This window comes from Geospiza fortis, unplaced genomic scaffold (assembly GCF_000277835.1).
Source record: "Geospiza fortis unplaced genomic scaffold, GeoFor_1.0 scaffold24, whole genome shotgun sequence".
In the NCBI taxonomy this organism is placed as follows: domain Eukaryota; kingdom Metazoa; phylum Chordata; class Aves; order Passeriformes; family Thraupidae; genus Geospiza; species Geospiza fortis.
Genome location: NW_005054432.1, coordinates 1,054,224 through 1,067,335, shown reverse-complemented (window position 1 = coordinate 1,067,335; position 13,112 = coordinate 1,054,224). Strand labels below are relative to the sequence as shown.

At 39.7% G+C, this 13,112-nt stretch overlaps 1 protein-coding gene across 1 annotated transcript in view; it reads right to left on the bottom strand.

The window, feature by feature from the left end:
* LOC102038971 (SAM domain-containing protein SAMSN-1) overlaps positions 1 to 13,112 on the bottom strand; it is an 81,428-nt gene that overhangs the window by 39,723 nt on the left and 28,593 nt on the right. Inside the window, exon 8 of the mRNA XM_031061933.1 lies at positions 10,387 to 10,763. Within this exon, the coding sequence (XP_030917793.1) occupies positions 10,387 to 10,763 (377 nt within the window). The remainder of the gene's footprint in view (positions 1 to 10,386; positions 10,764 to 13,112) is intronic.

Below are 13,112 nucleotides of genomic sequence, written 5' to 3'. Positions count from 1 at the left end.
GGCAGTGGCTGCACCCTCTGTTGGTCATGGCCACCGCTCCTCTTGCCCCTCTCAGGATTTTATGGGATGGTTCAGGCTGTGGCTGCATGGTCACAACTGAGTAAGCTGCCCCAGGTCAGCTGAGCCTCTCTAGCAGGGTGGGGACTTGCTCTTACCCCATCAATCAGATGAAGTGAAGCACAGTCACATAAATTTATTTCATTAAGGGTTTTAGATAACATGCTTTATCTCAGGCTGTAGGCTAAAGGCACTCACAGGGACAGTCACAGTGCTCACTATGTTTAAGGTAATTACTTAAGTGTCAGTAACTTGTCTTTGGGGAGACAAGGGAATGGAAATGGAAAGCAGCCTCCAAAGCTGTGCTTTGTAGAAAGAGAGTAACGCTTTACCTCTTCACAAACTTCTCCCTTCCATATTCCTCCCACCAATCCTTACCTTTTTCCATTCTATTATCCAACTCCTTCCCCTCTCACTTCCCACAGCTTTTGTCTCACTTTGCATACCTCTTCTCTAGAGAACCTTTTTTTTAACCATCTATTCTCATTTATATGATATTTTTTCTTCTATCACAGGTATTATTTTGTGTGGTTTCTGTTTCCTTTGCCTTACTGCTGCTACAGAAAGCAGAAGCTGATGAAAAGGCAGCAAAACCTTTCCTGCAAACAACTCCGTAATCTGCTAAATGGTTTACTGAGCTACAGACAAACTGGAGAGGATCCTTATTCCAGGAGGAAACTGAAACCTGGATTTAGGCCTTCTAGTTTACAAGTATTTGGGGTTTTTTTTTAATATATGTAGAAACTGGTGGAGAGAAACATTGATATTATGCTCCTCTGGTTTGTGAGGAGAAAGTTCACAAGAACCTTTGAAATATCTTTGGGCTCAAACACCCCTAGAGGTAAAAGAATAATACCTAAATCCCTAAAAATCAGTACCTTTATATACAATACACACCCAAACTCATTAGAGGAAGAAAACAAACTTTTGAAGCCAAGGGATAGCAGAATTATTGCTATCTGTGATACCTGATTCTCACCTCTACACATGTGTGTTTCATGGTGCAGTTTTAATAAGACAGCTGTAACATTTACCACATTTTCTCTACTGAATGTCTGTCTAATTTAGTGCAAACTATGAATCTGAATGACAGTGTCAGGCCCTGCAAATAAAGTGTTTGAACTGCTGCCCTTCTGGGGCACAGGCTGGAATATGTATCCTCGCTCATGCACAACCAACTGATGTGTACAGGAACACACCATCCCCATTTTGCAAATGAAGCCTGAGGCAGACAAATGAAGAGATTTGTCTAATTTCACACAAGAGGTCTGTAGTAGTGCAGGGAGTTGAATCTGCATTATCTACATCCTTAATCACTGGATCATGATTCATGGGTTTAAATAACCTCTGCTGCTATAAGGAAGTGGAGTAAGAATTTATTTTGGCCTTCTAGTTCAGGGGAGCACTAAGAAATTGTGTTAAAAGTTATTTACTTTGCAATTGATCATTGACTGCGTATAATTCTCAGGGTGTGACCCTGTGGTTAGGTGTGCAGAAAATTTGAGCAAATATAAATGCAAGTTTGGGGAGTTTGATTTCAGTCTTTCAGACTGGAAAATCTGAATACTATCCTGCTATATTTCTTAGGGAAATTATGTTGAAGTATAAATGTGAAAAAGGAAATCTAGGTATTAAAACACTTACACAATCTAGAACTAAATATAGAAACCCTCAAGATAGCTGCAAAAGTTTCTGTCTCATGATCTTAAACTATCTGAACTCCTGATTTTCCTACTTCCCACACACTGTTTGTCATCATTTCTTGTGCTATGCTATCAAAGGTAAGTTGTAAGTAGAAGTGAACAAGAAGTTTCACGTCATTTAACCTAATTAATTTGGTTCTTCTGCAAAAATTATTCAGCCAGTTTTTTTCAAATGGATTGGAGTGTAAGCACTTCCAGCAAGAATTATGTTATGCTCAAGTTTCCAATTTGCTTTCCTTATGTATTAGGGAAGGTGAACTTCTGCAATCAATTAACTGTCTACAGAAAAACGGTCCAGAAATTTCATTACCAGAGGTGAATTCCTTTCAAAATAAAAGTGAATACTCAGATATAAATCACTGTCCATTTTTTTCTGGAAAGCCCTGATCTTTGTCTTTCAATGATCTGTCCATATATCTGAGAATACTTAAATAGCAGAATTACAGGTGTGCCCACTCTGTGTTCATTGTTTCATTTCCAGTCCTCTTATTCAGGCCCTAATTTTGCTCATTTCGCCCACAAGTATTTTTTCCAAGCTGGATGAACACACAGTTTTCACATTAAATTTTCAGTTTCTAAAAACAAGTTTGGAATTATGCAAGACATGCCCTGCTTTTGGAGAATGTCACAACAGAAGGACTTCTTTTAAATGGGTTTGAAACACATTCATTATAATAATGCTGCAGCCCTGGAAACCTTAGTACCTTTCTGGCACGGAAAATCTTCACTCTTCCATTTGTGCCACTGCTGAGCACTGATATCATGTGACTTTCCCTTCACTTCTGTGTGAGGGAGATGTAAACAGAACTAATTTCTTATGATTTATGAAAGGCTTATTTCACAAATAGGCTTTAGGGAGCACTTCAAACTATACAAAAGTGACTTACCAAAGAGCGTAACAAGTTTAATCTGAACTCACAAAAGAAGCAAGGAAACATAACCAGGTTCTGAGCCATCTCAGAACTTCCAGAAAGATGATGTCCCCCAAAAGAAGAGCCATTTGAGTCAGCTAGAGGAGAAGACAAGGAATGTCAGGCATTGTGGGTGCACTGCTAGCCACCACTTAGCTATTCTTGTAACTTAAGGTCAGTGAGGATCCTTGAGTCATCTTCAGCCATGGCTTCCTTACCAAAGCCTCAAAATCCTCACCTAATTAGCACTTTAATTTAGTTTCATTAGGGATTCTGAGGAAATCTGAAGCTAACTTTGCTCATTTTCCTGCATCAGGATGAGCACACAGAGAGTGCACTGAGCTACTGCAAGCACGGTGAAGATTAAACATTTTGGCTACAAATGGGAAGCTTATCACCAACTCAATAAGCACGAGGTCTAGAAAATATTTATGTTTCAAAAGTGAATCTACACAGAAGTAAAGCTGCATTACTTGTGTGAGGAGATAAACTGCACTGTAAAAATTGTAGAAGTTGCCTGATGGTCTCATTGGTCAAGGTACCCCTGTCAGCACCAGGAGCTAATGCACTAGCACAACTCAGAAGTGAAAATATTGATTAAAATTTGCAAGGCTAATTAACCATTTTAACCTATTGTGCTCAGTGATGTTTTTTCTTTTTCTTTTTTTTTCTTTGTATGGTGTATGGGAAGAAATGATAGACTTGAAAACATTTTTTTTTTTCATAAAAAACAACAAGAAGAATGTCCTTTATACTGGACTGATAGCAGATCCACATAAGGATGAAATTGTCACAGAAAAGCAGCAGACAGGCAATGCAATCTATTTCCTTCAGCATGCAAAAGTGCATCATTTTGGCAATTCTAAAGTAGGCTAGCAGGAAGTCATCCTTTTACTAGACAGTTTGTTACCAACAACTCCACTTAGCTTAATTGTATTTTGACTCTTAATCATGTTTCATGAAGCAGGTAGCACTCTCTCTATTGAGAAGTCATATGCCATTTACAAAGAATAATTCTAGGAAATGCACAGTTTCCCCTGCAATTTCAATGATCACTTTGCCTTTCATACTACATTCATGACAGTAATCCAAAATCTTTCATTTCTCTCTCTAGCTGTAGCTCTGCAGGACCTAGCAGCTATGTCAGAAGCAAATCCATGAAATCTGCTGAGGTGAATAGCAATGTTTTTCTGCAGTTATCTGCAACGATATTAACACTGTTGTGGTACTCTAAAATACCTTTTAGTGCAAATAAATTCACTTCATTATCATTCTACCTCATATATACTAGTGAGTACTAGCAATCCAACTTCACAAAACAGCCCAGAAGTTTGTGCCAGAAAAATTTTGGGATGCTTTTTGGTAGAGTTAGGTATACATGCCTTTAAGATTAATGGAAAGTATGATATCATTCCCTATATAGCTATGAAAATTCTAGTCAGGTATTAAAAATAAAAAATAGGGCAAGAGTTACCATAGTGAAGAATAACAGCATCCAATTTTTCACATTTTTTAAAACCTGCTTTAAGATTGCATGGTCAAAGTCATCACAGATGAGGACACCAAATTTTTCACATTACTATGCAAGAAATAGCAAAAATCACTGTAGGAAGTGGAATGGTGCTGACAGATATTTGCTATCAGCATAGTGCAATGGTGCATCTTTAGAGAGGCTGGACACCCTCACAGCTTCCTGTCTTCCCAGAACAAAGCTTGTGAGAAGCCTTGCACTTTAAGAGGTAATTTTCTCTCACTTTTTGTATTTAACTGAAGCAGGCCCTGTACAACTTGTTGCTGTAACTGTTTCTTGAATAAAGGTTCTTGTGAAAGTAGAAAAAGTAAAACTCCACAGACTCCAAAGCATCAAGAGTGGTCTTAAGTTCACTAGTATTTGTGTCTTTTTTTTTCTGAGTCCATATTTTTCTTCATATTTCCAGGAAAAGTAAACACTTAAAATTTAGTTGTGGCTCTTGTCTTTTCATCAGTTTAAAAAACAAAGCCATTCAAATGTCACCAGCACTTTACTACAATAGATTTGCATAAATCACAATCCCTACCCCCTCACAAATCTTAAAATTCAAAATAAGTTTTCGCAAGGTTCTGGAACAGGGTTTGAATGGAGAGAAGAGGAGTGCCTTTGTAGCACTGTTCCTTTTTGTCTGTCAGTTCCTTTAGATCTCATGTCTGCACTCTGGAGAGCATGGGGGTGTTTCTAGCTGTCTCTTCACTTTGCAAGAGAGGTGCTGAATGCAGAGGGAGAAGGGCTGAGCTGGTGGAACAGTGGGGAGAGCACCGAAATTAGCCAGAATGTTATAAAAAGCAACAGGAAACCTGTTGAGGGCCTTATAAATGAAGATATGACAAGATGAAAGAGAAGCAGCTGGGGACAGTTTCATATCTTAGGAAACAAATCCTGTTTTCATGTCTTAGCCACAGCTTGTCACCTGAACGTGCATATCATGGTCTTGATTGGTTTTGTTTACTGCCTCTTTCCAGCTGCCCTCTATCTCTTCTCTGGGCAAAGACTTTGGGCCTCAGCTTGGCTACAGCTGAGCAGGACCCTCTAACACCCATAGAAAATAGATTTATACTTGGTGAGGATCTGGCTTCCTACCTTGTCACTGAAATAGGAACAAGAGCCATAGCTTTTAAAAGGACCACTTATTACTGACAGTAAAGCAGCCAGAGTGACCAGAGCAGCTGAAAATTGGTGTCTCAGAAAAGCAATCTGGGGACTTCCAGGCATTCTTTTTAGTGCTATATTTGTGCCAAATGAGGATTCAAAATGCAATTGAGAAAGCTCTTCTAAGGCATGTTCAGGTGTCTCTCAACAAAAAGACATTAGCTGAAGAAAGGAAAAACTGCAGAAAACAGTCAAATTGCTTAAGAAAATTGAGCAGTCAGAAAGTCCATTAAAGCCTACAGCATTCTGGTGTGCAGCAGAAACTGCTGGCTGAAATGGAGCAGAAATCTTCCCACAGCAATTCTCTGGGCAGTGCAAATAGAAATTTGAGCTTTGGAACACATTTTACTGGAGAAGAGCACTGTGCCCTGTCTGTTCATTACCAGCTGTCTGTACCCTTCCTCCCCACTCCACCAGTCCAGGGAGCAGAGATCAGTTCCTGGTATCACAGACACCCCACACCTGCATCAACCTCCAGGCAATATGCAGCACGTTTTTGAGAACCAAAATGATCAGAGGAGGGGCAGAGGGCAGGGTAAGAGCAACCGCAGCAAGGAAGCAAGGCTGTGATGGGGCAACCAGCAGCCAGAACCTATGCACAATGTGTCAGGAAAGGTTGGAGTAAGGAAATGTACAAAACCAGGGTTGACAATTAGAGTGTCAAAGTAGCCATGTCTCCTAGGGGTCAAAGGGAGATGCTGAGACATGGCTTGTCTGACTAGGAAGCAGCCAGAGCAGGAGGAAAGGAAAAAGCCACAAGGTCACTGAAACGGCAGAGAACCATGGCCAGTAACAGCAGGGCAAACATAATCCTGATAAGATCACAACACTTTCCTGAGAGGAACTTGGAGAGAATGAACACAGGAATTGGCATAAAAACTTTTGCAGTTTCCCCAAACTTATTGTTCATTCCACCACAATGCAACGCATTCATATCAGATAGAAACCAATCTTTCAAAGATTTCTAATCTCCTCTTAACGTGAAAATGGGAGAGAAAATGTATCTTCCTTTGCAGTACCTTTAGATTTTTTTTTCTTTCTCCTCATCAAAATGCCAGGTCTTCTTAGTCTTGGGGAATGTCCCTCATACTTCATTCTCACTGAATGCCAAACACAGGTTGCACCAAAAAAAATATTCTTATGGTATCAATGACTAAATCCTTATTCTGTAAAACTTAACCATGCTGCTAAGAGGTGTGAAGAAGAGAAACCCACTTCCAGTAACTCTCTGCTGATTTGCCTCCAACAGAGGATGTTGTCTCCTCTCCTTTTCCTGTAAAGCAGGCCTGTGTGATTCTACAAATGCATCTTCCATATTTCACAGATATTGGGAGAGTGGGTGGGTCAGCCCGTGATGTAGAAAAGGACTCATCTGCTTTTCTTCTCTTTGTCCCAGGCTGTCCAGGATAGTCTGAGTACCCTTTTGTGAAGAGGACCTCACTGTGACCTCACTGTGCCTTTCAGGTCCATTCAAGCCTAGCAAGCTCCTGTAGTTTACAGCCTTCTGACTGTAGATTTTTCCTGCCTCATGAGGTTGCAAAAGCCTTATGCAATTGCACAGATTGAGAAAAAGCAACAGAAGGCTGAAAGAGCTTCTATAAAAGTCATATGGACATGGCACTTCTAAGCATACTACTTTGTTGGGGTACTGAGTATCTTAGCATACAAATGACAGAAGGGCAGCTTTTAGTAAACACAAAAAAAAAGAGAAAAAACAAGTCTGAGACAGACAGCTTAACTGCTTTCTGCAGGGCTAAGCCTGAGGAATAAAAAGAAGTATAAAAATCCAATAACCTTTCCCATTAGGGTCAAGTGGTTGTTAAAGTGGTGTCTGGACAATTTTTTATTCTATCCTCTGCCTGCTTTTCAGCTGATTCATATCACAAACATCAGCCCAAATATCCCAAATATACTTTGTGATAATAGAAAAATATGCAGCATAGTAGTTACTTAATCCAAGCATGCAAGAATATTTTTCTTATTTTCCCCCTCAAGTACACTGTATTTTTTAAAATATACTCTTCCACTTTCTAGGGAAGAAGTATTTATAAATTACATGTCTCTGGAAAGAATACCAGTAACAATAATTTCACATGGCAAGCTTGACGCACCAAAAAAAGCAATGCTTTATGTTGCCCCTAGCAAAATTTTGGCCAACCACTAATTATATTTTAAAAAGCTGAATGATAAAAAAAAATATATATATATATATAAAAGATCTGTGGTTAAGTTAACTCTGCACAAAGAATCTAATGGTGGCACCATGGCAGGATGGGTGAAATGTGGGTGGTCTGCAACATCCCTGTGCCAGAGGCTGTCCAGCTAATGCAGGCGGTTACTGAGGGTTCAACTGGGGAAGCTGGAGGAAAAGTGGCTGGAGGAGCCTGTTGGAACTGAAAATGGATATGGTTTTTGGAGTCTATTCTCACAGTCCTTGCTAGAATGACCTCTGTCGGCATTTTTACTGGTTTAGGTGACAAAAACTGGCAATATAAAGCACCACAAGGGAGGCTGTGTAAAGTGCTGAGGCAGAAGAAGGGAAGAAGGAATCAAGGGAAGAAAGGTGTCAAGGGAAAAAATTGGAGGAAGGGAGTTAGGATAATTCATATTTTGTCTCTCTAAACAGCAATCTGTCATGGAGAGATCCATGTCTTTCCTTGTGATTACAGGAAAGCACTACTTAATTCACTATCTGCCATTCAAGCTTTAATAAAGGCCAGGCCTGATCAGCTTTGTGTGCATTGCTGAGATATGTCTGGATAATATTTGTCTGATCTAGATATTTGTCTGTCCCCCAAGCCAGATCAGCAGCAGTTTGCTGATGGAACAGCAGAATCTTGGATCTTTGTCTTACATCTACCAGTTTAGTCTCAATTTGGGACATACAAGAAGCATTTTGATAGCTCATCTCCAGCTATCTCCTCCACAACTTGCTGCAGCAGACACAACAGAGGAGTTACCAAGTCAAGAAAATGAAACCATACCTTCTTTCTCACAGAATAGGGAAGAGTATTATGGAATATATTGCTTTTACTCTAATAAGTAAATCAACATCAGAAAGAACATCTGCACCACTCCCTCTGTCTGATCCTCTCATAGCAAAACCACCAGTGTCCGCTTTTTGATCCTTAAACAGCAAACGGAAAATCCAGCCTTTGTAATCTTCAGCTGAGCCAGTTGGTAGAATGCAGATGCAAAGAATGAGATGTCTTGCCATTGGCTGTAACCTGAATCTAAAGGCACTAAGCCCACAGAGATACATTAAAGTCAGAGAGCCCGTCAGGAAGGCAGATGGCAAAATAAACAATTCAGGAAAAGAAGGCACTAAACCCCTTGCTGGCACTTAATAGTAACATGGGTAGAACAAATCTCACCAGGGTAGGGAACATTAACATTCATTCTGTTTGTGACAAAATGAAATAAAATTATTTGAATTGACACTTATGTTGTTATGAATCTGACCAACACCTCTATTACTGTTTTTACCTAGGACTTGAGCCTTCGCTTGGGATGCTGACAGCTACTTGCATAAAGGAGCCAGGCAGATGATGGAGGCCAGCATCCTTGACACAATTCACTTTGTGCAGAGGCTCCTGTTCCCTGGCATGCAGGGGGACTCCTCTGGCAGACCACAGCCTTTGTTCACAGCTCCCAGCCCATTTCTGTCAACTCTCTGTCCCGCAGGTCTGGCTGCAGGTGCTCTCCCTGGGAGTGTGCAGGGCTTAGGCTGACCAGGGTGTCTCTGATGCATCTCCCTCAGCTTTTTTTAGGATAGTTTCCTTCCTTGCTTTTTCTAATTATCCATCAAAGCTTCAGACTCTATTTTCTACATCAAATCCCAGGAAAATCTAGAGCTAGATAAATCCCACATTTCAGGTCCTGCCTGGTATGTCAGCTACTGTGCCATTGGAAAGGAGCTGAATTACCTCCTCCATGAATTCAGAAATATGGCTGCTGTACAGACCCCCATCTATTACCTCTCTAATGGCACTCAGATCATGCTGCTCTCAGCAGGACACTCTCTGATCTCAGGCTGTGATTGCTCAGCCCTACATTTGAACACAGCTGGCTCAGGTTTCTGCAGGTGTCTCACCTCCTGTGGTTTGGCTGTACTTTCCTGGGAGATGGTCTTATTCCACAGTGAGAGCCAGCTCTGCCCCTGGAGCACTGTAGAGGGAACAGGCAGAAAGGGAAAAGTGGCTGCTTTTTACTGCTTCCCTGATGTATATGATTGTACCAATCACCCCCCATGTGCTCACCACTATGTGGAGTGCCAGAAGACCTGCTGTGCCTAGTGAGGAGAGGGAGAAAATCCTTGTTGCAGTGTCTATATTTTGTATAGCTCACCAAAAAGAGTTTCTCTTGGTTTTGCTCTTCTAGTTTTGAATATCCCTTTTTTAAAAAGCCTGCAATTAAACCACAAAAACCTCCTCCAGAGATCTGTCCAGGAGAATAATTTCAGAACAAGGTTAAACTCTGCTTCTTTGTTTCTGTCTCTAGAATCTTCTTGCTGCCACACAGGTAATTGCAAAAATAGGCTCCACCAGCTAAGCTGACCAAGAAGATAGAAACACAGATACCTCTGCAACCTCTAACATTTGCCTAAATAACTCTAGTGTCCTTTACTAGCATTGCAGTGACCTCTAGGAGCCTGCTCCAAGTCCATTGGCTTCATTGTCTCTTACTGACTTAACCCAGACTTCCAGAAAGTTTTCTAAGCCTGGAAGGATGAGTATAGTACAGATGAAAAAACCCAAAAAACATGAGTGTGCTGATGAGAAACAGAATAGCCTAGAGCCTTCCATCTCTAAGCTGCTGATGTCTGCATGGTTAAAATTGAACTACCCAGGGCTATATGAAGCCCTGGTGTTAGCCTGAACAATGCATTCACATCCATTTACCTGAAATCTAAATTTGGTTTATAGCATTTCATAACCACATGGAAGATGACAGTATCTCTTTAATGCTGAATCAGAGCAAAAAGTTTCCAATTTTTATGCATATCAGCACAAAAGAAACCACTTTCACTTACCCAGGAGTACTGTAGATCCATATCTGTTAGGGAATATGCAAGATGTGGCTGATGAGAAGAGCAAGTACAGTTTTCCCATTCCTCTATTTTTGAAATTAAAAAGTCACAAGGACAGAGCTTGTTGTCAGGAAATGGCTTCCAGTCACTCCACAAGTGAAATTCTGTTTCAGAATGAATTGAAATAGTTCCTAAGTTATTAAGTCTGGAAGTGTATGAGCGGCCCAGAGATGCAGAAATAAAATCTGTCCTGGTCTCAGGCTCTTCTTTTCTTCTTGTGTTATCTTTCCATGTCTTCTTTTCCTGAGGCTTTGTCAGCTTCATGCAAGAAGTTAATGCTTCTTCATCCTCTTCAGAGAGATAAGCATCTTCTAAGGTACCTTTAAAAATGCAAATACTTGTTATAGTATGTTGCAATTCATAGAGAAAGTAGCACACTTTTTTTTAACTTAATAGCTGTCTTTCACTCTAGATAATGAAGAAGTCAAGGACTCCATTAAAAAAATTACAACAAAAAAACTCCCACACAAAAAAAACCCCAAACCAAACCAAAAAAAAAAAAAACCCCCCCACAAAAAAAACCCCAAACCAAACCAAAAAAAAAAAAAACCCCCCCACAAAAAAAACCCCAAACCAAACCAAAAAAAAAAAAAACCCCCCCACAAAAAAAACCCCAAACCAAACCAAAAAAAAAAAAAACCCCCCCACAAAAAAAACCCCAAACCAAACCAAAAAAAAAAAAAACCCCCCCACAAAAAAAACCCCAAACCAAACCAAAAAAAAAAAAAACCCCCCCACAAAAAAAACCCCAAACCAAACCAAAAAAAAAAAAAACCCCCCCACAAAAAAAACCCCAAACCAAACCAAAAAAAAAAAAAACCCCCCCACAAAAAAAACCCCAAACCAAACCAAAAAAAAAAAAAACCCCCCCACAAAAAAAACCCCAAACCAAACCAAAAAAAAAAAAAACCCCCCCACAAAAAAAACCCCAAACCAAACCAAAAAAAAAAAAAACCCCCCCACAAAAAAAACCCCAAACCAAACCAAAAAAAAAAAAAACCCCCCCACAAAAAAAACCCCAAACCAAACCAAAAAAAAAAAAAACCCCCCCACAAAAAAAACCCCAAACCAAACCAAAAAAAAAAAAAACCCCCCCACAAAAAAAACCCCAAACCAAACCAAAAAAAAAAAAAACCCCCCCACAAAAAAAACCCCAAACCAAACCAAAAAAAAAAAAAACCCCCCCACAAAAAAAACCCCAAACCAAACCAAAAAAAAAAAAAACCCCCCCACAAAAAAAACCCCAAACCAAACCAAAAAAAAAAAAAACCCCCCCACAAAAAAAACCCCAAACCAAACCAAAAAAAAAAAAAACCCCCCCACAAAAAAAACCCCAAACCAAACCAAAAAAAAAAAAAACCCCCCCACAAAAAAAACCCCAAACCAAACCAAAAAAAAAAAAAACCCCCCCACAAAAAAAACCCCAAACCAAACCAAAAAAAAAAAAAACCCCCCCACAAAAAAAACCCCAAACCAAACCAAAAAAAAAAAAAACCCCCCCACAAAAAAAACCCCAAACCAAACCAAAAAAAAAAAAAACCCCCCCACAAAAAAAACCCCAAACCAAAACAAAAACAACAACAACAAAAAACCAAACAAAAACAACCAAAACAAAACAAGAAAGACATTAAAATCATTCAAACCCTAAAAATAAAAACTAAGGGTGTTTATCTTAAGAATGACGAACTGTTAGATTCAAACAATTGATCATTGACACAATGCTTTGAAAGTTAGGCCTTTCCTTGCTTTGGACTAATAGGTAAAAAAAGAGAAAAAGGCAACTCACAAGAAACATCAAGCTTAGGCCACTGTTCATATTGCTGTTTCCATATTACTTTTCTTGAGTACCTGAGCATTACTGAATACAAGCAGGACCAAGTGAAATGAACATATATTTTGTTTATTTCACTTGGTCCTGCTTGTATTCAGTACTGGACCAAGTGAAATCATGTACACAGCCCAAAAAATCTGAAACTGCTTTATTCTTTCAGGCACTGCTATGATAAAATACTCTTAGTAATGTTAATAATAATAATAAGTTAATATTATAGTTTGTTATTATTATTATTACTATTATTTTTGTTATTGTTTTATTAAAGGTGTCTAGATACACCTTTCAGGGCTACCTTCATGGGTGATATAAATCACACTGATGCTGATGGAGCCTATGCTGACTTCTTTCCTTAAAGACAGGACCCTAGGAGTCCTCCTTCTTTAATCACAATAATGAAAAGTTCCCACAATGGATAGCACTTGGCTTTAGACTCCCTCCTTCTCAGCAGCAAGCTATATTTCATGAAATCTACAGTGTTCTGGAAACTGGGAATCCACCACAGGAGCAGAGCAGGAAGCCAGAGAGTTGACACCATTTCATGTCTCCAGTGTCCCTTCATTACTGTCTTAGTTTTGCAGTCAATTTCACAGCTATCCCTGAAAGCTGCACTATGGTCTCAAAGTGCCACAACCTGAACTTACTACAGATGAAATTAAAACAAAAGACATTTTCCAGAAGTTCAGTTGATGACCTCCAGCTTCTGGTTGGTGTCCAACAGAGAGAATGTGAGCACAGGTAGACCACCCCATAGGACACAGTGTGGACATCAGCTCATCAGCACCAACTGTTCTGCTGTGCTTTTTCTGTCCTTCACCTGTGTGTAGATTTCTTTCCT